Source organism: Somniosus microcephalus, chromosome 12 (assembly GCF_052327205.1).
Source record: "Somniosus microcephalus isolate GS21.2 chromosome 12, FLI_Smic_1.0, whole genome shotgun sequence".
In the NCBI taxonomy this organism is placed as follows: domain Eukaryota; kingdom Metazoa; phylum Chordata; class Chondrichthyes; order Squaliformes; family Somniosidae; genus Somniosus; species Somniosus microcephalus.
This window is the reverse complement of record NC_140998.1, coordinates 120,406,181-120,429,818: the sequence shown is the minus strand read 5'-3', so window position 1 is coordinate 120,429,818 and position 23,638 is coordinate 120,406,181. Positions and strand designations below refer to the sequence as shown.

General features: G+C 42.9%; 1 protein-coding gene across 1 annotated transcript in view; it reads left to right on the top strand.

Moving 5' to 3' along the window:
• The first annotated feature begins 2,522 nt into the window (after positions 1-2,522).
• Positions 2,523-23,638, top strand: part of LOC147109488 (RAS guanyl-releasing protein 1-like) — a 162,005-nt gene continuing 140,889 nt past the window's right edge. The window contains exons 1-2 of the mRNA XM_086003478.1: positions 2,523-2,651; positions 10,749-10,927. Of these exons, the coding sequence (XP_085859604.1) occupies positions 2,578-2,651; positions 10,749-10,927 (253 nt within the window). The 5' untranslated portion in view covers positions 2,523-2,577. The remainder of the gene's footprint in view (positions 2,652-10,748; positions 10,928-23,638) is intronic.

The following is a 23,638-nucleotide window of genomic DNA, read 5'->3' as shown; positions in this document are numbered from 1 at the left end:
AGTTATGAAGAAAGGTTCAAGTGACTAAACTTATTTTTTATTAAAGAAAAGATTAAGGGGAGATATAATACAAGTCTTTAAAAGAGTTAAAATAGTTAAAGGTATAGAAGAGGTGGAAGTATACAAGACAATGGTAATGCAGTAGTTGTAATTTATCTAGATTTTCAAAAGGCCTTTGATAAGGTACCCCATAATAGACTAATGAATAAGGTCAGAGAATGCAGAGTCAGGGGACAAGTAGCAGAATGGATTGCTAGCTGGCTTCAAGACAGAAAGCAGAGAGTGGGAGTAAAGGGTAGCTATTCACAGTGGCAGAAGGTGGGTAGTGGTGTTCCACAAGGATCAGTGCTAGGACCACTGCTGTCCACAATTTTGACTTTGGAATCAAAAACACAATTTCTAAATTTGCAGATGATACCAAATTGGGGGGGGGGTAGTCAATACTGAGGAGGACTGCAACAAATTACAGAAGGACATTAATAAACTTGCAGAATGGGCAAATAATTGGCAAATGAAGTTCAACACAGATAAGTGTGAGATATTACATTTTGGTAGGAAGAATAGGGAGGTCACTTATCACTTGGAGGGTGCAAGTCTAGGTGAGGTAGAGGAACAAAGGGATCTCGGAGTACAAATACACAAATCACTAAAAGTTGCACCACAGGTTAGTAAGGCCATAAAAAGGCAAACCAAGCACAAGGGTTTATTTCTACAGGGATAGAATTGAAAAGTAGGGAAGTTATGCCAAACCTGTATCAAACCTTGGTTAGACCACACTTAGAGCACAACATGCAGTTCTGGTCGCCATAATTGGCCCAGAAATTCGGGTCCCAACGCGTGAGTATACATGGGGTACTCACGCGTAGGCCCAACGAAAGTGCCGGTTTCGTGCATGCACTGCGCATGCGCGGGAAACCGGCACTTCCGTTCCCCTGAAAGAAAGGGTTCAGAGGTTGAACGCGTGCGCCGGAGAGGCAGCGCGTGCGCATTGAACTTACGTTTTTTTTGCAGGTTTCTCCAGGAGGGTAAGTCTCCAGCAGTTACACTTTTAAAAAGCAGGCGCAAGGCCTGCTTTTAACAAGGTAAGTGGTGAATTAATTAAAATTAAAACTTTTTTCCACAGATTTATTATTTTTAAATACTTTAAAGAAAGGTAATTTTATTTTTAGCTGTTAGAAAATGTAATTAATTTTTTCAAAAATTTGAATTATTGTTTAAAATAGTTATTTCGTGTAATTTATAGTTTATTTTAAAAATGTGATTTAAAAAAAAAATTATTTGCAGTTTTAGTGATGTTTTGGGGCTTATAGTATTTATAGGTTTGACAGCTCTTCCTGTCAAACTTATGAATGAAGCATTCCTTGCTACCATTGGCTCTCCATGGCCCATGTGATCCCAGGGAATGCACCGAACTAACTGCGCCCCTGGAATACGCAAGCACTGTGCGCCGGCAATTGGAGGAGGCCCAGGATCGGAATCCCACGTGGGCCCACAGCTCAACAGCCAGCGCGCTAGGTAAGTGCAGGTTGGGGGCTTGCACCCGTGGGAAGACCCCGACCTGAATTGCTGGGCCATTATCGGGTCATTATCATTTGTGGGAGCTTGCTGTGTGCAAATTGGCTACTGCGTTTCCCACATTAAAACAGCGACATTACTTCATTGGCTGTAAAGCGCTTTGAGATGTCCAGTGGTCGTGAAAGGCGCTATATAAATGCAAGTCTGTTCAAGCGCCCCCTGCGCGTGCGTTTTGGACGCAAGCAAATTTTTACTCCACCGTGTGCGTTCTGGGCCCCAATTATGCTAGTGGCTTTCACAACTATACAAAATGATCAATGTAGCAATTTGAATCAGTCTAAGTTTTAAACAACAAAAAAAATGAATGTTTTTTTTAAGTGAAAATGTAATTTTGTATTTCACTACCAAAATGGTATCATTCTGACTACAAACATTAATTCAAAAGTCTAGATACCATACATAACTGAAAGACTTGAATATTATTTCTATTGAAACTTCACCAACTTATCGCAAGGCTACAACTAGTTTCCACCATACGTACTAAACTTTCACCTCCTATAATGTTTCTTTACTAAACGCCATTTGTGACTTTATCATAGACTACATATTTTAAAATGCACGTTCGTCAGAGTCTATGAAAAACAACCATTAAAAGAACATCTACAAAATACGGATATTTGTTGAAGCGAGCTGAGCTTCACTGATTATTATAATTGCCATCATGTCACGTGTGTGATAGGAACTTCAGTCCATACGATTTCCTCTGTTTGTTTCGGCTTGTTGAAGGTATGTTTGTCTCAGAAAACAGGCTGATTTGCATAACAAGGTTAGATAAGGGCAGATCTTACAATGCCCGGCAAACGCGTCTGCCCGTTCAGACAAGCAGCTACCTCCTCGCTGCGGGATGATAAGATCTCAATTCTGGCGGTCGGAAATTTGCATCACTTAAAATAAATTTCCTTTTGAAGACACTTTTTAACAGCAGCCGTGCGAGAGGGCGCAGTTGTTGCTGAAGCATGAGCTGAGCTCTGTCATTTTACGGCCTGTGGTGTTGTACGAGCGATGAGATACCAGCAAAATGCAGCATGTCAGCCTACGGACAATATGGGAACATTAGGAAGAATCAAAGAAATTCAGTGAGTCAAAGTTTGTTTGTACTTCGCGTCTCAGCAACTTCTTATCTTACAATCTTACTTGTAGCTATTTTTCCTAGAGCTTAAGGTAAAGCATTTTGTTTGTTACTGACCAGTATTATCCTTCCAAGACTAATATTTTTCTACTGCTTCAAAATAATTTTAGTCTGCGATTTTTATTCTACAAGAATATTTTTTGTTGTGGGCCTTTTCTTATTTTAGTTCATTAATTGCAGCTTATGACTATTTACATCTTGCATAGGAACAGGGGTAAGCCATTCAGCCCCGCGAGCCTGTTCCGCCATTCAAATTTGTATCTTCACTCCATCTGCCCACCTAGAATCATAGAATCATAGAAAGTAACAGCACGGAAGGAGGCCATTTCAGCCCATCGTGTCCGCGCCGGCCAACAAAGTGCTATCCAGCCTAATCCCACTTCCCAGCTCTTGGTCCGTAGCCCTGCAGGTTAGAGCATCCCAAGTGCACATCCAAGTACTTTTTAAATGTGGTTAGGGTTCCTGCCTCTACCACCCTTTCAGGCAGTGAGTTCCAGACCCCCACAACCCTCTGGGTGAAGACATTTCCCCTCAAATCCCCTCTAAACCTTCCCCCAATTACTTTAAATCTGTGCCCCCTGGTTTTTGACCCCTCTACTAAGGGAAATAGGTCCTTTCTATCCACTTTACCTATGGCCCTCGTAATTTTATACACCTCAATAAGGTCTCCCCTCAGCCTCCTCTGTTCCAAGGAAAACAGACCCAGCCTATCCAGTCTTTCCTCATAGCTAAGATTCTCTACTCCCGGCAACATCCTTGTAAATCTCCTCTGTACCCTCTCTAGTGTAATCACATCTTTCCTGTAATGTGGTGACTAGAACTGCATGCAGTACACTAGCTGAAGCCTAACTAGTGTTTTATACAGTTGAAGCATAACCCCCCTGCTCTTGTATTCTATGCCATGGCTAATAAAGGCAAGCATTCCATATGCCTTCTTACCCACCTTATCCAGCTGGCCTGCTACCTTCAGGAATATGTGGACATGCACTCCAAGGTCCCTTTGTTCCTCTACACTACTCAGTGTCCTACCATTTAATGTGTATTTCCTTTCCTTGTTAGACCTCTCCAAATGCATTACCTCACACTTCACAGAACCACAGAATCACAGAAACCACACAGTGCAGATAGAGGCCATTTCGGCCCATCGAGCCTGCACCGACACATATCCCACCCGATCCCCGTAACCCCTACACCAACACATATCCCACCCTATCCCCGTAACCCCACGCATTTGATCCCCCTAACACTAAGGGTCAATTTATCATAGCCAATCAACCTAACCCGCACATCTTTGGACTGTGGGAGGAAACCGGAGCACCCGGAGTAAACCCACGCAAACACGGGGAGAATGTGCAAACTCCACACAGACAGTCGCCCGAGGCTGGATTCGAACCTTCTCCGGATTTAATTCCATTTGCCACTGTTCTGCCCACCTGACCAACCACACAGCCAATTTTAGTATCATCTGCAAACTTCTTAATCATACCCCCTATATTCAAGTCTAGATCATTGATATATACCACAAAAAGCAAGGGACCTAGTACTGAACCCTGCAGAACCCCTCTGGAATCAGCCTTCCAGTCACAAAAACACCCATCAACCATTACCCTCTGCTTTCTGTCTCCGAGCCTTGGTTCCCTAACCCTTAACACCCTTGTCTAACAAAAACCTCTCAGTCTCAGTTTTGAAATGTTCAATTGACTTAGCCTCAACAGCTTTTTGGGGGAAAGAGTTCTAATATATCTTGATATTTTAAGGTTTGTAAAATGTGAATTGTGCAAAGTATTTTATATTCAATATATGCTATTGACTATTTAATCCACTGCACCGCTGAAAAGTTGATCTGTATTAGTGAGTTGTGCCTACAGTCTGATCTCAGAATGGACAAGGGATAACTTTCAGCGCTATTAGAGCAGTCTTTTGAAGATATGAAATGTTAATTTGATTTTAGAAGAGCAAATGACTTGTACCAGCTCCCCCCTCTCCCACACCAAACAGAAACTTGTGGAAGTTTGCCCATTTTCAGATACCGAGACTATGGGCTGGATTTTCATTCAGCAGTCGGGAAGGAGGCGGGACTACAACTTTCGGGTTTTAGTCCTGCCTACATCACCGTCCGGCCAATCCACGCAATTTTCCCTTGATTGACCTTGTTGAGTCTGCCCAGCGGGCTCAGCAGGCCAATTAAGGGCCACCCGGCAACAGGTGACGTCACAGACTGAAATTTAATCTCTCAAGACTTCTTGACAGATGAAATATCAGTGTTTCACAGCTGTTTGAAGCTGTCAAACACTGACAGTCTGACTTCTAACCTGAGTCCTTCTACGCAGACTCAGTTAGAACTCTCACTGGCAATGAAAGCTGAAGGCTGTCACTTTTGACAGATCACAGCCATTCTGCTTTCTGTGCCGGTTAGATGATGGACTCCCGAAACCTAGAGGAAGAAAGGCTGTTAAGGTAAGTACAGGTAATTTAAACTTCTTTACACACTTTAGACACACCAAACACACTTACCTTTGCACTCATGCACCCATCACTCACCTGAACACCGACATCGTGACCCCTCCAAGTCCTTCAACCCGATGGCCCGCCTGCTCTAACCTAGCGTGGAGGCAGGTTTTGGGCGGGATGGTGTCGGGACCCCCGAATTTGGGATTTTAGCCCCCCGCACGCCTAAAAGCCCGCCTCACGGCACACTGAAAATCAACCCTATGGGTTTGGGGGTCGGGGAGGAGGGGGACTTATTTTTAATAACAGTTTCAGCCCTCCAACCTCAGTCTTTTAACCTGAAATATTTACAAAAAACTAACTCTGCCTTTAATTCTAATTTCAGACACAAATATCCTGTAACCAGTTGCTCCATAACTCAGCTATCACAACTTTCGGATTTTTGTAAACTTTATATTTTTGCCAATTGAAACTATTGCACAGATATTCCACAACCTTAAAGATCAATGTTTATTTTTGGTATCTCTCAGTATTAGGAAGTACTGATTGATCTGAGTTATATTATTATAGGTTAGCATATTAGAGTTCAACCTTCACCCCAAAAAAAATCTTGCTAAACTTGTTTAACGGTTTCACTTTTCCTGGCAATGATGTGACTGATGTCTAGGGTGCATACTTGGAATCTTCACCTTCTTACCTATCAATTTTAATTTTGCAAGGATGCAGATGTTCAAAGTTTTTTTCACAAGTGTGTCAGAAGTGGCTCTTGTGCAGACTTCTGCAAACAATATGAAAGAGAAGTGTGAGCTGCAACTTCAATGTATACTCGCTTAAAATTGGGCCAATGTTTTTTTTCCCCAGCAGTATTCTTCCTTGACGTTTAACCTCCACCAGTGCAGGTCCCACTGGAACTTTAATTCTTAGTTTTAATCCTAGGAGTGCCCACGGTGAAACTGACAGAAACAGAAATAACAGGTTGCTAGTAGGAGTGATTTCAGAGGTTATGATCAGTGGAATAAGCTTGTTGTTGGGAACAGTGACTACTTGAATTTTGCAAAGGTGTTTTCTTGGTCATGCTGTTCACACCATTTACAAAGGATCTGGAGGAGGGTACTTCTTTTATCGCCGCATGACTAATATATAAAAGAGCATTTAAAGGAGATCTGGACCAATTAAGTAGATGAGCTAAGGAATCGTATTTAGATTTTAATATGGATAAAAGTAAGATATTTCCCTTTTGGAAGAGAGAACACAAAAGATACATGTAATGAATGGGTACTGTTTTGGTCCCACAAAAAAAACACAAAAGGGAAAAAGGATTTGAGTGTGATCATATTAAGCTGGTATCACCCAAACTAATAATTTACCAATATGCAGGTCAACAATGCATGACTGTTGATGTGTCAGCAAGTTGGGAGATGTGTGAAATGGTGGGTCTCTGGCTTTATGGAGGTCGGGTTGTTTATTGAGCAATGCCTTCACCATAGTCAACAGCGCTCTAACAATGTAAAAGCACTTTATGTTACGAAGACTCAGAAATGAAGTTGTTTTCACTGGAGCTTAAATATGGAGACAGATAATGTAGACATAAGCAACTATTTAGCTTGGACTGCCAGCACAGAATTACATTGCAAAATTACATTACAAAATGACATTACAAAATTAACAATTGCCTTACGAGAATAGCAGATCTGTGGACAGACTCTAGGTAAAAGTAATTACTGCTGCATCACTTAACCCCTTTTTAAAAAAAAAATTAGCTGGGCATCTGGTTATGATTGGGACTGAACATAACAAAGATATAAATATATATAAATATAGAAATGCTCTAATCCTACAGAAGAACATAGTGGTTGCTGACTTCACAAGATAATTATGGACGAGGAAAGCCACTCAGTCCATCTTGATTCATCCATCCAAAAAGATTCTAATGTCACCACATTGTAGCATCCAATTATTTTTTTAATGATTCCAGGGTTTTTGGCTCCACTACTGTAGTTGGAAGTTTATTCCTCATGTTGATCACTCATTGTGCGAAGAAGAACTTCCTAATATCTACCCTAAAAGTGCCCTTCTCCAGTTTGAACCTGTGTCCCTGAGGTGCGCCACTCTATACACCATCCCCAACTCTGACATAACTCCTTCAATGAGTATTTGTTTCCTATTCTTTAACCAGTTTCTAATCCATTATCGGGGTTTACCCTGAATCGCGGATGTGCAAGAGGCCAGAATTGGAGGAGAGCAGAGATCTTGGAGGGTTATAGGGCTGAAGGAGGTTACAAGGATAGGGAAGAGCGAGGCCATGGAGGGATTTGAAAGCAAGGATGAGAATTTTAAAACCTCCCATAATATTTGTTTTAGTTGTTCCCTCATTTCGTCGAATTTAGCCCTTTTAGAATTATAGACATAGCTCCTGGTCTTTAGTATCTGTCTCTGAGATCATGTTAATCTTTATCATTCTGTGTTCCCCCAGCAGTGATACAACTTCCGTTTCCTGGGTCATTTACAACTACCAAATCAAGATAAACTTTGCCTCTTATAGCTCTCTGATGCACTGGGTTAAGAAGTTATGGGGACCTTTAAAATCTCCTGCCATTGAAACCAACTCATCATAAATTAATAATGTAGGCTAAACAAATATCTTGAAGGTTGGTTACCTTTGTAGAGCAGGAACAAGCTTGTAGAAGCTTCATGAGATTAAGTAAATTGGGTTAAGGTCCAGGATATGGTACGGCATACATAATCTGTGAATGAAACAGACTTGATGGACCTGTTTTTTTCACTTTTTCTTATTCCACACATTCATATTTCCTTATCTCCCTCTTCTCTCACTCCCCCATCCACTTCAGCACAAAAACTATCGAGTGCTAATTTTAATGAATCAGTAATTCGGGATAAGCACTCATAAATGTAAAAGTCACTGGCACTTAACACAGGCTTCTGTGTTGATATCAGGAACAATACTGCTCCTGGTGTTCGATCAACAGAGCAAAAGAAAGGGACTTCAGCTGGCCCAAAACATGGCCCCACTTTCAACTAGAGTTGTCAACACTCCAGGACTGTCCTGGCATCTCCAGAAATTTAAGATGAATCTCCAGGACACTGCTTCCAGCAACCCTGGAGAAAAATTCTTGGGGCGTTAAAAAAAATGTTTTCTTTTCATTTTCTTTGAACACTTTCATTTATTAGTTAAAAAAATATTGGAGATGGTAAAATAGGCTGTTTGACTGATGGTCAAGAACCATCCAATTGGGTAATGAACAGTGTGTTCACTTTCCATTTGGCGTGGGAAGGCGATGTGCCGTGACAATGGCCGTGTCAGGCGACCAATGGCGGGAGTGTGGGGGCGGGGCAGTTGGAGGCGCTGGGGTCATGTAACAATACCTCCAGGAATGCGTCCAATCAGAGTTGGCAACCCTATCTTCAGTAACAGTGATGTTCCACAAATGAGGCTTTGCTGCGGCCTTTGAAGAAGTGAAGACCCCCCCATCCGTGGTTTACTAAAGACCACCTCGGTAATGCTACTCACCACTTGTTCTGGCTGCAAGCAGGCTGAGCTGCCCCTCACAATGCAGATTTCACATCACTGGCCTGCACACACCTTCCCCAGCCAGAGTGGAAAGCTCAGTGTTGAGAAATGAGTCAATGTTGGCTACCGTCCATGCAAATTAAACCCCTCCCCACTAAACCACTATGTAAGAAATGTTTAACCCTAAAATATTACTTACTTTTAAACAAAAAGCAAAATGCTGCAGATGCTGGAAATCTGAAATGAAAACGTAAAATACTGGAAACACTCAGCAGGTCCGGCAGCATTCATAGAGAAAGATACATCAAGTTAACGTTTCAGGTCGATGACCCTTTGTTAGAACTAATGAAGGGCCATCGAGCTGAAACGGTAACACTGCTTCTCTCCACAGATGCTGACTAACCTGCTGAGTGCTTCCAGCACTTTATGTTTTTATTTGTTGTTTACTTCTTTGAATATTGCTATATGGTTTTTTGAAAGGTAGTACAGAAATGCTACAGTATGCAGTACAGAATCTGTAGCATTCTAGATATAATGTTAAAGGCAAGTACAGATAAAGGGAAAAGGACTATAAAGCAGCATTTCTTGATTTTAATATACCGTGCCTTTAATGCTGAGTCTATAACCATAGGCACCAACTATTATTTGCCAACTTCTAAAATGGCAAGTAGCTAATTGCGACACAAAAATGTCATTACAAGTGAATAGAGGAACATTATATGCCTCGATGTATCTGTATATGATATTACAGTTTTTAAAGGGCAAGTGAATCTGATCATAAAATTTGGTGTTTATTAAATTTAAAGGGGGTGAAACTCGACTTGGGCGGGGGTGCAAATTGGACGGTATTGCAACTGCTGCCCGTTATACATTTCGTCTGAAATTCAGTTCCATCGAAGTTAGTGGAATCTGGTGGAGCGTATAACTGGTGGCAGAAGCGTTCCTGTCTGTTTTGCATCCCCACCCAAGTTGAATTTCGCCCCCAGATTAGTTCAATCTAAGAAACTTCAAGTCGAAAATTCAGTTAAGTGCTCATCATTCATCCACATCAGTAAAAGGAATGAAAGATAGCAGCTGATGATGAAGAAATTCTCAGATGAAATAAATATAGTCAATGCCTGTATTTAAGTTTAGGAATTAGCAATTAAACTCCACCTCTCAGAGGGCTACTTTTCCCATTGTCAGGGCTATTGAATAAGCTTTGCATCCAAACAATGGGTAAAATTTCTAAATCTCAACCTCTGGAAGGTTGCAAGAAAGTTAGAACAGTAAATAATAATTGATTTTTAAAATAAAATCTCAGCTGTTGATGTGAAATATATTTTCTGAAAATGTTTGACTTCCTTCAGTGTTAGCATGGTGCCAATCATATTCAGGTTCTGCATCTTAAAATGTTTAAAATAATTTGTAGAAAATGAAGTGTCTGTTAATTTTTAAATGTAACATTTGAACAGTGCATCTCTGGCACTTTATGCAGGAATGTCAGTTACCTAAATTTAGCTTAAAAAAATTAGATCCTATCTGTAGCACATTAACAGTCAACATAACATGAACAATTCATTTGAAATATTGGAACAAAAATATTTAGATCTTCATTTTTGGCAATTATAATTAATAAATTATACAATTAGCATATGGGCTATACATTCAGCTCCATGCTATTATTGTTCACACCAAAGGTCTATGTTTTTAAAACATCAAATTTAACAACCATTTTATGCAAATCATACAGTATATAGGGTCTCTTCTCTGCTGTATAACTATGTGTGTACTGTGGGTTTCAGACATAGCTTTCTGTGTCTTCCATGGCCAGTTGGTTTGAAACAACATGCCTGTGTTCACAGGCTACAGTGAACTTTTTTTTTCTGTAGTGTTTGAATTTGCATATGAAATGCAGCCTCCACAATGTGTGTTATTTGCTTCAGTTGCCAATGGGTGATGGCTCCTACCAGTCCAGCTCGAGGGGGTTTCACTTTTATCCTCTGTGCTCTGCCCTGATGGTATACTCATGTGAGATTCAGCTGAGCAATCTGACACTTCTCCAACTGCTACTGTTTCATCTTCCAGGAAACCCCAGCAAGAATGCACAAACCTTAAAGTTGCCACTGCTCCTCGGCAGAGAAGCTACGGTATACCCAGCCTAAACCTTGCTCAGATCACTCGGGTGAGCGTAATGATGTCCCTGGGACAGCTCGCTAAAGGGGCCAGCCTAGATGACCTACTCGAGACCTGCATTCAGTCCTTTGGTAAGATTTACTTTCTTTTCTGTAGAGCACATTGTTCTTTGTAGATGGAAGCCTCATCAATGGGTCTTTTCTTTTGACAACAGCTTATAGCAGTTATTTTTCATTTAATAATTGTTTCATCATTTTATAAACAGTTGCTTTTTTATTTTCTGATTTTCGAACTATAACTGCATTTTAGACGGTTTAATTCCACTTATCTGAATAAGCTGTCCATCACAAAATGTTTATTAATAATTTCTACAGCACACTAAAAGGTTTATAAAATACCATAAGCTATGTTATAATGTCATTTTAAGATACTGTTTAATTGTAGACAATCTAAAGCTATCACAACAAGGTAACACAGAATACAGAGTATGACTGCATAACATGGGCTTTTTAAAAATAAGTGTAATCTTGGAAATATTTAATTGCATGGATGTATTATTAAAAATCATTGTTTAACTGCATATAAGGACAACAACTGGAATTCAAAAAAAATCTTTAAAGCCATAAATTCAGTTATTTCACCTTATAAAGATTTCTCATGGTTATTCCTTCTGTGCTACCATGTTTTACAGAATTATTTTAGATATGAAGGATTGTAATTGAGTGCTCATGAAACTGCTGAGTTCCAACAATTTATCTTGCCTGAGCTCTGCGAGAGAAATGTTTTGTGCGGTGACAGAATTCTGCCACGTTTCTGAGGGAAGTGGATGAGAACTGATGCTGTTCAGAAATTAATTCACACGTGCCTGTCTTTATGTTTGTACACACCTAGATCGGGGAAAGAGATCGATCAGACAGAAGCCAGTGTGTGCCGGTACTTTGAGAAAACCCAGTATTCGCTAAGACTAGCTCACAGGGTGCATCTTTCACCGATTTTTGTACAGCTCTGCCAATTTAGGCACCTTCCTGTCAGGATTAATAATGGGCTATCCCTAAATAGATTAGCAATGAAAAAAAAAATACACATATGTAATTATCAAAAGACCTTGTCCAAAGATTTTCTGCAGGGCATCGTAAACCAGTACATTCCTACCAGCTTTGTTTTGATGGCTGTTAAGCTTCAAATCTTTTGTGAGAACACTATGCAGGATGGCATTAATAGTTCCAGACATTGTTGTCCTTGAAAGCCACATCATGAGTTATATACATTCTCTCCCAGGTAGTTGAATGTTCTTTTACAAGACAACACCCTCTTTGGGTGCCTCAGGATAATACCTGCAGTATCATCGGTTACAGGAAACAGAAGGTACCAACTTCCAGTGTGGAGTTTAGATTACAACTCCAGGGTTTAGAAATAATCCCAAACGGATATTGTGCCTGTGTAAACAGTTAATATTTGCACTATAGATTACAACAGGGTAGCCCTGCGAGGAGCTAGATAACAAAGCCTCACTGTCATTAATTATGTTATTCCAAGCCTGTCACTAAATCAATCCTTTTTCTTGGTACACTTGTTTTGCTTTGCATGTAAAGTTTAAAATTATTTTACTTAACCCTCATTATAAACTTCCCAGTTTAATGAATTTCCTTTGACTTTACACACAGAACATAAAATATTCCCCTTGTCTTTTTGCAATTACATTATTTTGCTACTTGATAGATGCATGTATACTTACACATCAAGATACAGAACTGCACCAATATTATTACTGTTCAACATAACTTAGTATTTCCTTGTACTGCTCGTCTGTTAATAAAAGATCCATTTACCATCTCTTTCTATTCTGCTAAGACTATTTCAGTCACAGAATGACAGCATACATAAAACAAAACCAAATTTCTGAAGTAGCCATCATGTTCAAGTTACTGGCTTGTATCAGGTTAGGAACATAGGAACAGGAGTAGGCCATTTAGCCCCTTGAGCCTGTTCCGCCATTCAATGAGATCATGGCTGATCTGGTTGTAATGCCATTTATACAATTAAGGATACCTGTTGCGAACCACTTTTAAGGATCCAGCACTTTTTAATGCCATTTTCAAAGTATCTTCAGCATGTAATATTGACAAATAGCAGGTTTTCTAGCTGCAGTAAGACAAGCATATTGTACGTATTGCTGCACAGCTGAGTGGCAGCTACCACTGCCATCTAGATTGCTTTCTCTAAACTAAAATTCCTTATGTTTGTGATGGCTGCATTCTTTGGAAAAGCCAGTCTTTTCCAATATCCCCTTCGGTTCGGTTGCTCTTACGCTATTTCAGCCAACTGCAGCTATTATCTCTTCTTCAACTACAATCGGTTGATTGCACGATCATTTGCTACTGGTTCTCAGAAATTTCTAATTTCCCTTGATCCAGCCTTCTTTCAGTAGCTTGTCACTGCACAAAAAGTGTCTTTGGCTCAAGGACTGTGATACCTACAGAACAATGAATGGCTGGGATTGTGTTATATAGCTATAAATTACAAGAAATTTATCATCCTTCAGACCCCAAGAGTATATTGCAAACCTAAATACAATCCCAGCCACTGTTATTCTTCTACCCACCACCATCATTAGTTAGGTTTTAAATAGAATTGTGACACAAGATCAGGGTTATAATAGCATTGATTGACAGAAAGAAATTGTAGTTACCGGGTTACTAATACCCCATTTATATTGCAGAATTGCTTCTAATAGTTCTGCAATATGACCCAGTTCCAGTTGTTTTAATTTGCTTATTTGTATTTGGGACTAATTCAGAAACTGGGAACAATACAATTTTTCCCTCCCAGATTTCTCGCCCTGCATAAGTTGTTTCCAAAGGACTGTGACAATACAGTTATCTCTTGCAGCTCACTTATCCAATACCTTGTCAGATACATCGACGGGACTGCAAACTTCCGTGTGTAATCTGCACTGGCAAGAACAGGGTCTCTGCAGAGTGACTCTTTGGGCTCGATTTTGTCAATGGGGAGCTTTTGGAGGCGGGATTCCCACTTTTTGGGTTGTAGTCCCGCCTCCATCGACTTGTGGCCAACCCACACTATTTTCCCTCGATTGACCTTGTAAACATAGAAACATAGAAGATAGGAGCAGGAGTAGGCCATTCGGCCCCTCGAGCCTGCTCCGCCATTCAATGCAATCATGGCTGATCATCCACATTCAGTATCCTGTTCCTGCCTTCTCCCCATATCCCTTGATCCCTTTAGCCTTAAGAAATATATCTAACTCCTTCTTGAATATATTTAATGAATTCCTCCCCATTTCTGTCCTAAATGGCTTATCCCTTATCCTTAGACTGTGACCCCTGGTTCTGGACTCCCTGAACATCGGGAACATCCTTCCTGCATCTAGTCTGTCCAGTCCTGTCAGAATTTTATAAGTTTCAATGAGATCCCCTCTCATTCTTCTAAACTCCAGCGAGTATAAGCCCAATCAACCCAATCTCTCCTCATACGTCATTCCTGCCATCCCAGGTATCAGCCTGGTGCATCTTCGCTGAACTCCCTGCATGGCAAGAAATATCCTTCCCCAGCAGGCTCAGCAGGCCAATTAAGGGACACCTGGTTACTGGTGACGTCAGCGATTGACATTTCATCTGTCAAGAGCTTTTGACGGATGAAAAATCAGCATTTGACAGCTCTGTGAAGCAGTCAAACACTGACAATCTGTCTTCTAACTTGAGTCCTTCTACTCAGACTCAGTTAGAGAGCTCTCCAGACCAGAAAGCAGAGGCTGCTGCTTTTGACAATTCAGCGGCCATTCTGCTTTCTGTGCCGGTGAGCTGAGGGACTCCCGAGAACTGAAGGAAGGAAGCCTGTAGGAGAAAGTAAAGGTAAGTAAAACTTATTAAAACACTTTACACTTACCTCACACACTTACCTCTGCACACATGCACCCATCACTCACCTGCACAACGGACATCTCGACCCCTCCAACCCCTGCAGACCGACGGTCCGCCTCGCTAACTTGGCGTGGTTTGGAGCTGTCGGACAGCCCACACTTCAGGGCTGAAAATAGGGATTAGGCAAAAAACTGCCTGTTAACTACCTGTTAACAGGCAGTTAATTGGCACTAATCCCCTTCCTGCCTCAGGGAGGTGGCTCCCAGCACAGGTCGGGTACCCGCCTCCTGGGATATTGGCACGGAGGCGGGTTGGGGCAGGATGGGTTCCTGCCCCCCGATTCTGCAATTTTCCCACCACTCCCGCCTCCAAACCCGCCTCCTCGGGGCTTGGAAAATCGAGTCCTTTAAGTTTGTTGAAAGGTGTCCTCACAGTTTTTCCACGAGACTACCTGGTTCAGAGACAGTTTCCAGATTATACGCACTCGGGACGCAGATTCGTGGCTCCCCTAATAGCCCTATTCATAGGAATACTTAAATTTGGGTATTTTAGCCCTATCCAGTCTTTGAGTTCCCCCACTCACACGGTATCTGTGTTGCAGTATCTCCACTTACCCCCATGTAATTTTTCCACATTTACCATTAGCCCTGTCTTCTGTATTCGGGCCAGCACATCTTTGGTGTAGGAAAGGTGTTTATCCCAGTTCCCATCTACATATGCCATTGCACAATCACAGACCCAATTAGAAAGGAATCCACCAACTTTTGGAATGTGGCTGATGCACTTTTCATTCCAAAAGGGATGACCACAGATACCTTGGGAGCAATTTGAACCTAACCCGCCTGTTGGGACACTGACGAGATCAGGTGACACGCTGGTTTTACACTCCGCCCGATTTTATTCTCTATTGAGTCAATGGAGAGTAATATTGGGCGAGGTGTAAAACCGGCATTCTACCCGATCCCGTGGGTTCCCCCTTGGCGAGTTAAGTTAAAATAACCCCCCTCATGTCCATAGCTTCACAAGGATCTCCTCCGTGCAAGGCAGGTCAGGTCATTTAATCTCTGGTAAGCCATGCAAAACTGTGTTACATTTTTGGGGTTTTCTTCACTCTTTTGTTTACTGTAGATATTATTTGTCTTTTGTCTTTCAGACTACACTTGTAGGTAAGCTCAAGATCCCTGTTTCTCAGATTGATTTCGCTTGTCCAGATATCTAAGTATTTTTGTATTATGCCCAGGAAATGAACAGAGAACCTGCTTCTGTTTACTTCAGCTATTGGTTTTATCTGGTGATTTCATGTGATACAACTGCCAATCAAAACCATAATCCAACAAGATGTTTGTATTTGAATTGAATGGATTAGCCCCTCTATCATGCATCAAAGACATAAATATCTAGCATTTGTATCAAATTAAACTGGGATATGATTTTTGTGAGTGAAGCTGTTTTTTAAACTATTTAAATACAATGACAGAATTAAAGAAGTCAATAGCATGCTAAATCTTAGACAAAAAATGCTTCATTTTTGTCACAATCATGCTGTCTTGTCCTTTGGAATGAGCACCACAAGTGAAGCCCAACAGGGACGAATAAGCCTTAATTCTGGCACACTCCTCTGGTTCCTGCATGCTGTACAGGACTGGAAATGCATGTTGCTGAATGGGCATTGCTCCTATGGCCTTTCCTTCTTGCTAGGGTATCAAGGGATATGGAGCAAATGCAGGAAAATGTAGTTGAGGTGCAGATCAGCTGTGATATAATTGAATGACCGAGCAGGCTCGAGGGGCTGAATGGTCTACTAATGTTCCTATGTTACCATTGTACTGTTCTTGTTGGTTCTCAATTATAAATTAATCTGAATACAGTTTTAAGCAGACTGCTTGAGCCAGTGCATGATAAGATTGCACTGTTGCCATCGGTGTGATATCATTTTTGAGTCTTTTAAACATGTCTGTTTAAGATTAATTTTCTGATCTATCAAAACAAATAGATATTTTGAAGAGCTATTTATTCTTGGTATTCTTGCAGGGTGCACAATGATGTAAAGGGTCTATTGTGAATATGAGTTCATATATCAGTTAATAATTCCAGGTTTCATTTCAAAGGAAACTGCAAGTGAAGTTTGCTGCTTTGTCTATTCTTTGTTGTGTGGCAATAACCAGATGAGTGGCAATAACCAGTCTGCCTCTTCATAATGACCATAGAAGGTTTCACAGTATGGGAATAATTACAACAACAACAAAATCAACATCCCACATTTAATCCCTGGTCTGTGTAGAGTTAGTTGATCTCTGCTGGATTGGCAGTGACAACACTACCGTTGACCTCAACATGCTTGGCTGGAGGGGTGATCGGAAATCAACCAATATCTATACAGTGACCCCTGGTGCAAAGCGCATAGGTGTGGATATGCTGCAATGACCGGATCAAGCTTGGCGGTAATACCCTCAAATAAAAAAGGAAGAACTAACTTGCATTTATGTAACATTTTTCATGACCTCAGGACATCCCAAAGCACTTCACAGCCAAAAAAAGTGCAGTCAAAGTTGTAATGTCGGAAAATGCAGCAGCCAATTTGTGCACAGCAAAACCCAACAAGTTAAGATAATAACCAGATAATCTGCTTTTCTATGGTCTTGTTGGTTGAGGGGTAAATATTGGCTAGGGAGAACTCCCCTGCTCTTCTTCGAATAGTACTATTGTTGTTGTTGTACTATGGGATTTTTTAAGGTCCACCTAAGAGGGCAGTTGGGACCTTGGTTTGGCATCTGATCTGAAAGATGACACCTGACAGTACTGCACTTACTCAGTAATGCACTAAATGATATGCTTGAATCTCTGGTATGGGGCTTGAACTCATGGCCTTCTGTCTAGAGGTGAGAATACTGCCTATGAGCCAAGGCTGATGCATAGCCCATCAACACTCACTGTCAAGGCTCACAGATGAAGAATGGGTGCTTGACTGAAGTACCAAAGGATTGTGACACTTCTACCTCAACATCAGTCAACACCTTCAGAAAAGGGGAGCAAAATTAGTGAAGAAATATAAAATCAGTAAGCACTGATCCAGGCAGTGCAATATTTGTTCTATTCCTGTGCTTTACTTTACCTAAGAGGTTTACTTGGGGGGGGGGGGGGGGGGGGGGGGCAGTTGCAAAAGTGAAAAGTCCTGTGAACGTCACATAGAAACATAGAAGATAGGAGCAGGAGTAGGCCATTCGGCCCCTCGAGCCTGTTCCGCCATTTAATGAGATCATGGTTGATCATCCAAATTCAGTACCCTGTCCCTGCTTTCTCCCCATATCCCTTGATCCCTTTAGCCTTAAGAAATATATTTAACTCCTTCTTGAATATATTTAATGAATTGGCCTCAACTGCCTTGTGTGGTAGAGAATTCCACAGGTTCACCACTCTCTGGGTGAAGAAATTCCTCCTCATCTCAGTCCTAAATGGCTTACCCCTTATCCTTAGACTGTGAAACCTGGTTCTGGACTCCCCCGCCATCGGGAACATCCTTCCTGCATCTAGCCTGTCTAGTCCTGTTAGAATTTTATAAGTTTCAATGAGATCCCCTCTCATTCTTCTAAACTCTAGCGAATATAAGCCTAATCGACCCAACCTCCTCATACGTCATTCCTGCCATCCCAGGTATCAGTCTGGTGAATCTTCGCTGCACTCTCTCCATGGCAAGAACATCCTTCCTCAGATAAGGTGACCAAAACGGCACACAATACTCAAGGTGTGGTCTCACCAAGGCCCTGTACAACTGTAGCAAGACATCCTTGCTCCTGTACTCGAATCCTCTTGCTATGAAGGCCAACATACCATTTGCCTTCTTAACCGCCTGCTGCACCTGCATGCTTACCTTCAGTGACTGGTGCACAAGGACACCCAGGTCTCGTTGCACTTCCCTTTTTCTCAATCTATTGCTGTTCAGATAATAATCTGTCTTCCTGTTTTTGCCACCGAAGTGGATAACCTCGCATTTATCCACATTATACTGCATTTGCCATGCATCTGCCCAATCACCCAACCTGTCCAAATCATACTGGAGTTTCTCTGCATCCTCCTCACAGCACACATGTCCACCCAGCTTTGTGCCATCTGCAAACTTGGAGATATTACATCTAGTTTCCTCGTCTAGATCATTTATATATATATATATATTGTGAATAGCTGGGGTCCTAGCACTGATCCCTGCGGTACCCCACTAGTCACTGCCTGCCACTCGGAAAAAGACCCGTTTATTCCAACTCTTTGCTTCCTGTCTGCCAACCAGTTCTCTATCCAAGTCAGTACCTTACCCCCAATCCCGTGTGCTTTAACTTTGCATGCTAATCACTTATGCGGGACCTTATCGAAAGCCTTCTGAAAGTCCAAATACATCACTGTCACTGTTCACATCAGTAGGGAGGAAAGGGGAAGCAGGGGGCCAGAGGGAGAGAGAGGTAACATATCAACAAATGGGCATGAGAATCTCCCACCTCAGCAATGGTGGTCTTTGGGAAAGGTAGGGGGGGTGGAAGAAGAGATGATTCCTCAGGTTTGCAATGGTTGGGAGGACTGAAATCCTCTGGGCGAGGAGCAGGGTTCAGGGATTTAGAGACTGGCAGTAGAGCAGATTGCAACCACATAAAACAAAATTTGCCTGGAAGGGAGTGGGAGGCAGCTAAACTGTGTCTCCTAACATTCTATCTGTTTGCACACACAGAGCTTGGAGAACATAGACACTGATGGTTTAAAAGGGGGTGGGGGGGGGAACATAACTTTTACTGATACTATTTCTTGGAGCTCATTAATACCGACTTATTGAAGTATGATGGAATAGAAAACTTAAAAATGAGACTGGTTTTAAATGAGATTTTTTTTAACCATTGCAATAAACTTTAGAAAGGTATGATGAAAGTATAGGGACTAGCTCTTTTATAGAGCCAGTACAGGCAAGATGGGTTGAATAGTTTCCTGGCTTTCACCAGAAGCTTTAAAATCTGATAACTAGGTTGGGTTAAGGTAACCGTTATAAACTGCACAAGCATCATCCTGGAGGTTTATGATATCATCTGAACCCCTTGATGTGAGTCCACTGTGCAGACACTCCCAGTCTTCTAATTTCTCAATTCATAACTTAGCCATGAAGTGCATTTTACCCACCTAAAGGAGTAAAATGTCACCCGTCAATAATTTTACCTAATATAATTTTAGCCAAGATGAGTATACAATTGCATTTCGCACCAGCTTTTTCAGTAAAATTAAACAGAAGGACTTGACTCCACATCTTTACTTCTTCAAATCATATTTTTGATATAAAGTATGTTTTTATGCTGTGGCTGTTTTAACTCAGAAATTTACTTTGATACTGAGAGCAGCAGTTCTTGCTGCCTACATTATTTTTGGCATATAGGTATTGTGCACCAGTGTGGCAGCATTGAACCTGTTCACTACCAATTCCACTGGTTCACTTTTTCTTTAAGAATTGATCATCAGTTGGGAATATTGGGGTGGGGGGGGGGGAATTCGGTACCTTCGCGCCTCCCATTAACACCAGCAGATGGCACTAATGGGATGCCAGAACATTGGCGGGGTGAATCCAACGCTAATGGGCACTAGAGCATTGACGAGGTGAATCCAACACTAATGGGGCACTAGAGCATTGGCGAGGTGAACCCAACACTAATGGGGCACTAGAGCATTGGCGAGGTGAATCCAATGCTAATGGGGCACTAGAGCATTGGCGAGGCGAATCCAATGTCACACGCCAAATCCTGTCTCCCCACCCCTGCAGCGCCGTTGCTAACAGTTATCGCCAGGCGCCTCAACGCCAGGTGGATCGTGACGCCAGTGAGTGTGCAACTGAGTGTGAAATTGATTGTTGCCACCTACCTTAGCACCTGGAGGAAACAGTGACAGGGAGAGCTGGGGTGAAGCAACAGGAATACGGCTCCAGGGACGTTATTTAAAGGGATCATCAGTAATGAGTCGCAGCTGTAGGTTAGTGGAGTTTCTGTGCTTTCTTGTCACTTTCACATAGGGCAACAGTTTCATTCCGTCATTTCAAGGTTATTTGGCATCAGGAGTGTTGTGACAACTAAAAAGTAACTACATTTAAACTTAAAAAAATCAAACTGCCACACTTGGTTACATTAATGGGGGCTATACTGGTAGTCGACTTCACCCTCCAGGACCTACGGCAGAGGGAGCGCAGGCAGCGAGAAAGACTGGAACATATGGCCAGAGGGAGGAGGAGGGCCATTAGGACTCTCAACAGGAGGCTTTACCTTCTGAGGGAATTCCGAGAGCATTTCATACATCCATTTAAGTGAGGAGCAGTATATTAGAAGGCTCTGCTTCACCAAGGAGGTGGTCACAGAACTCTGTCACCTCCTGCAACCAGATCTCCAGCCTCACCTCAGAACAGGGTGACCACAGCGCTTTCAGTGGCAGTCAAGGTTATTGTCAGGCTCAATTTCTTCACCAGTGGATCCTTCCAGTCTGCAGCAGGAGACACAGCTAACATCTCACAGTTCGCCGTCCATCGCTGCATCCGGGAGCTCACAGAGGCTCTCTACAGTAGGAGAAGGGATTACATTTCCTTCCCCATCACCAGAGAGAAGCAGGACGAGCGTGCATGTGGCTTTGCCAGGATAGTTGGATTCCCCATGACGCAGGGCGCCATTGATTTGCGGGCACCGCATAACAATCCTGAGATCTTCTGCAACCGCAAAGGCTACCACTCACTTAATGTGCAGTTGGTGTGCGACCACAGACAGCGAATCCTCAATGTCAATGCCCACCATCCTGGCAGCAGCCACAATGCCTTCATCCTGCGCCAGACCGGTGTGCCAGCACTCTTCCAGCCATCACGTCAAGCTCATAGCTGGCTGGTCGGAGACGATGGCTATCTGCTCTCCACCTGGCTCATGACTCCCCTCCACAACCTCAACACTCCTGCCCAGCACTCATATAATGGGAGCCATGCTGCCACCAGGAACATCATCAAGCAGACCATCGGGGTGCTCAAGCAATGGTTCCGCTGCCTTAACCCCTCGGGACAAACCCTCCAGTACTTGGCTGAGTGGGTGCCCCATTTTGTGGTGGTCTGCTGCATGCTTCACAACTTGGCCATCATGAGGGCCCAGCCCTTGCCACCAGAGATTGCGGGACCACCTCAGGAGGAGGAAGAGGAGGAGAACGAGGAGGAAGAGGAAAACTAGGAGGACGATGAGGAGAAGGAGGAACAAGAGCGAGGGAGGAGGGAGCCACTCAATTGGCCTTCTGGAAGGGCGGTCCGTGATCGCCTCATCAGACTGCAATTCGAATGATTTTAAGCCCCAGATCCCCGTTGCTCACCACATCCCCATCGTTCCATCCCTGTCGCAGGCCACATCACAGCACAAAGCTGAAATGAGAGACACCACAAAAGAATCCAAACTGAATTAATAAATTTATCAAAAATCAGTGAACACATATTTACAACATAAATATTAACTTCACCCTTGTGCAATCCCTTAGTGCCTCTCGTTACTGTGTCTTTGCCTACTCTAGTGCTCCTACGAAGTGTTGGCGCAGTGGCTGCAGCAGGGCTGGTGGAAGGCTGCTGAGTGTCCGTGCAGGAGATTTCAGATGGCCTTGAACGACGCCCTCGAGTAACTCTGGACCTCGAAGGCCCAGCTGTAGACCGCACCACCTCAGCATGGGTGGCAGCAGTCTGGGCTGGCTGGATGAAAGGCAGCGACAAGGGCAATGGCGGAATAGCAGTGGTGGGAGCAGGAATGCTGTCATCCTGAGAGAGAACAGCAGGTTCCTGCTCCACTGACCCACAGCCACTCCCCCGGGGCAGCACCTCAGCATCCCTAGCAATCTGTTGGAGCACAGATTGCTGGCCTGCTGCGATACCGTGAGAGCCCCGGTCGACAGTGGTAGACCCAGCCACGATGGCAGCAGTCAGAGCTTGCGTGGCATCAAGCTGAGACTGCATGAGAGCAGTCTGAGATTGGATACCACCAAGCATAGACTGCATTACAGCACTAAGATGTTGTGTCGCATCCGCCTGTGCTGCAATGGAAGCTGCCAGATCCCCCATCACACGCAGCATCAAGTCTGGGTCGCCACGGTCTCTCTGGGAGTCTACCATCCTTTGCAGACTGGAAATGATGGGCTCCATGGTGTGCGCATAGCCTTGTGCAATGTTGGAGGTGGACTCCTCCACGCTGCTTACCATTGCCGAGAGGCTCTCGGGCACCATTGCCATTGCACCTATCATCTCTGTGTGCATGCCCATCACCTTTCTTCTAAAGGCCTCCCCATCAAGGTCCTCATCTGAGTCCTGTGCAGCAGAACTCGTCCGCGAACTCTTCCCCCAGGCTACCATTATCCTGGCCTTGCTGCAGCCCACTCGTCCCTGGTGCCTCGCCCTGTGCAGATCCCGCTACTATACTTGTAAAGTCTGGGTTGTGCAGTTAATAAATACACAGACTTCAGAAGTAACAAACAAACAGGTCTTTACTATTCGAAGGTCCGGGCGAATCTGCCCCAGCAATCCTGCCACAACACTTATATACTGGTGTGGTCACTATCGGTATTACAGTATACAGAAGCCAAACAAATAGTGCCACACCTAAAGTAGTTCTCTTAAAGGTGAACAGTTACATTCAATAGTTCCCTTAAAGGTAGACGGGTACATACACTACAATCCTCCCTTTTTAGCTTATTACTTACAGAGTCCCCGTTAAACATACATATCTTCAACTTCCTATAAAACAAATTACAGATATAATCTCGGTGGGAACAGTTCACAGGTTCAGTCTCTGCGGAAACAGTTCATAGATTCAGTCTCTGATCTTGACTCGTTCCGAACAACATTTCTTTGGTGTAGCCGGTTCACCTGGCTAGCGTGACTCCTCCATAGCCTTTTTCTTGACGTAACAGCTTGAACTTTCGTCCTGTTGAACCAGCAGTGCG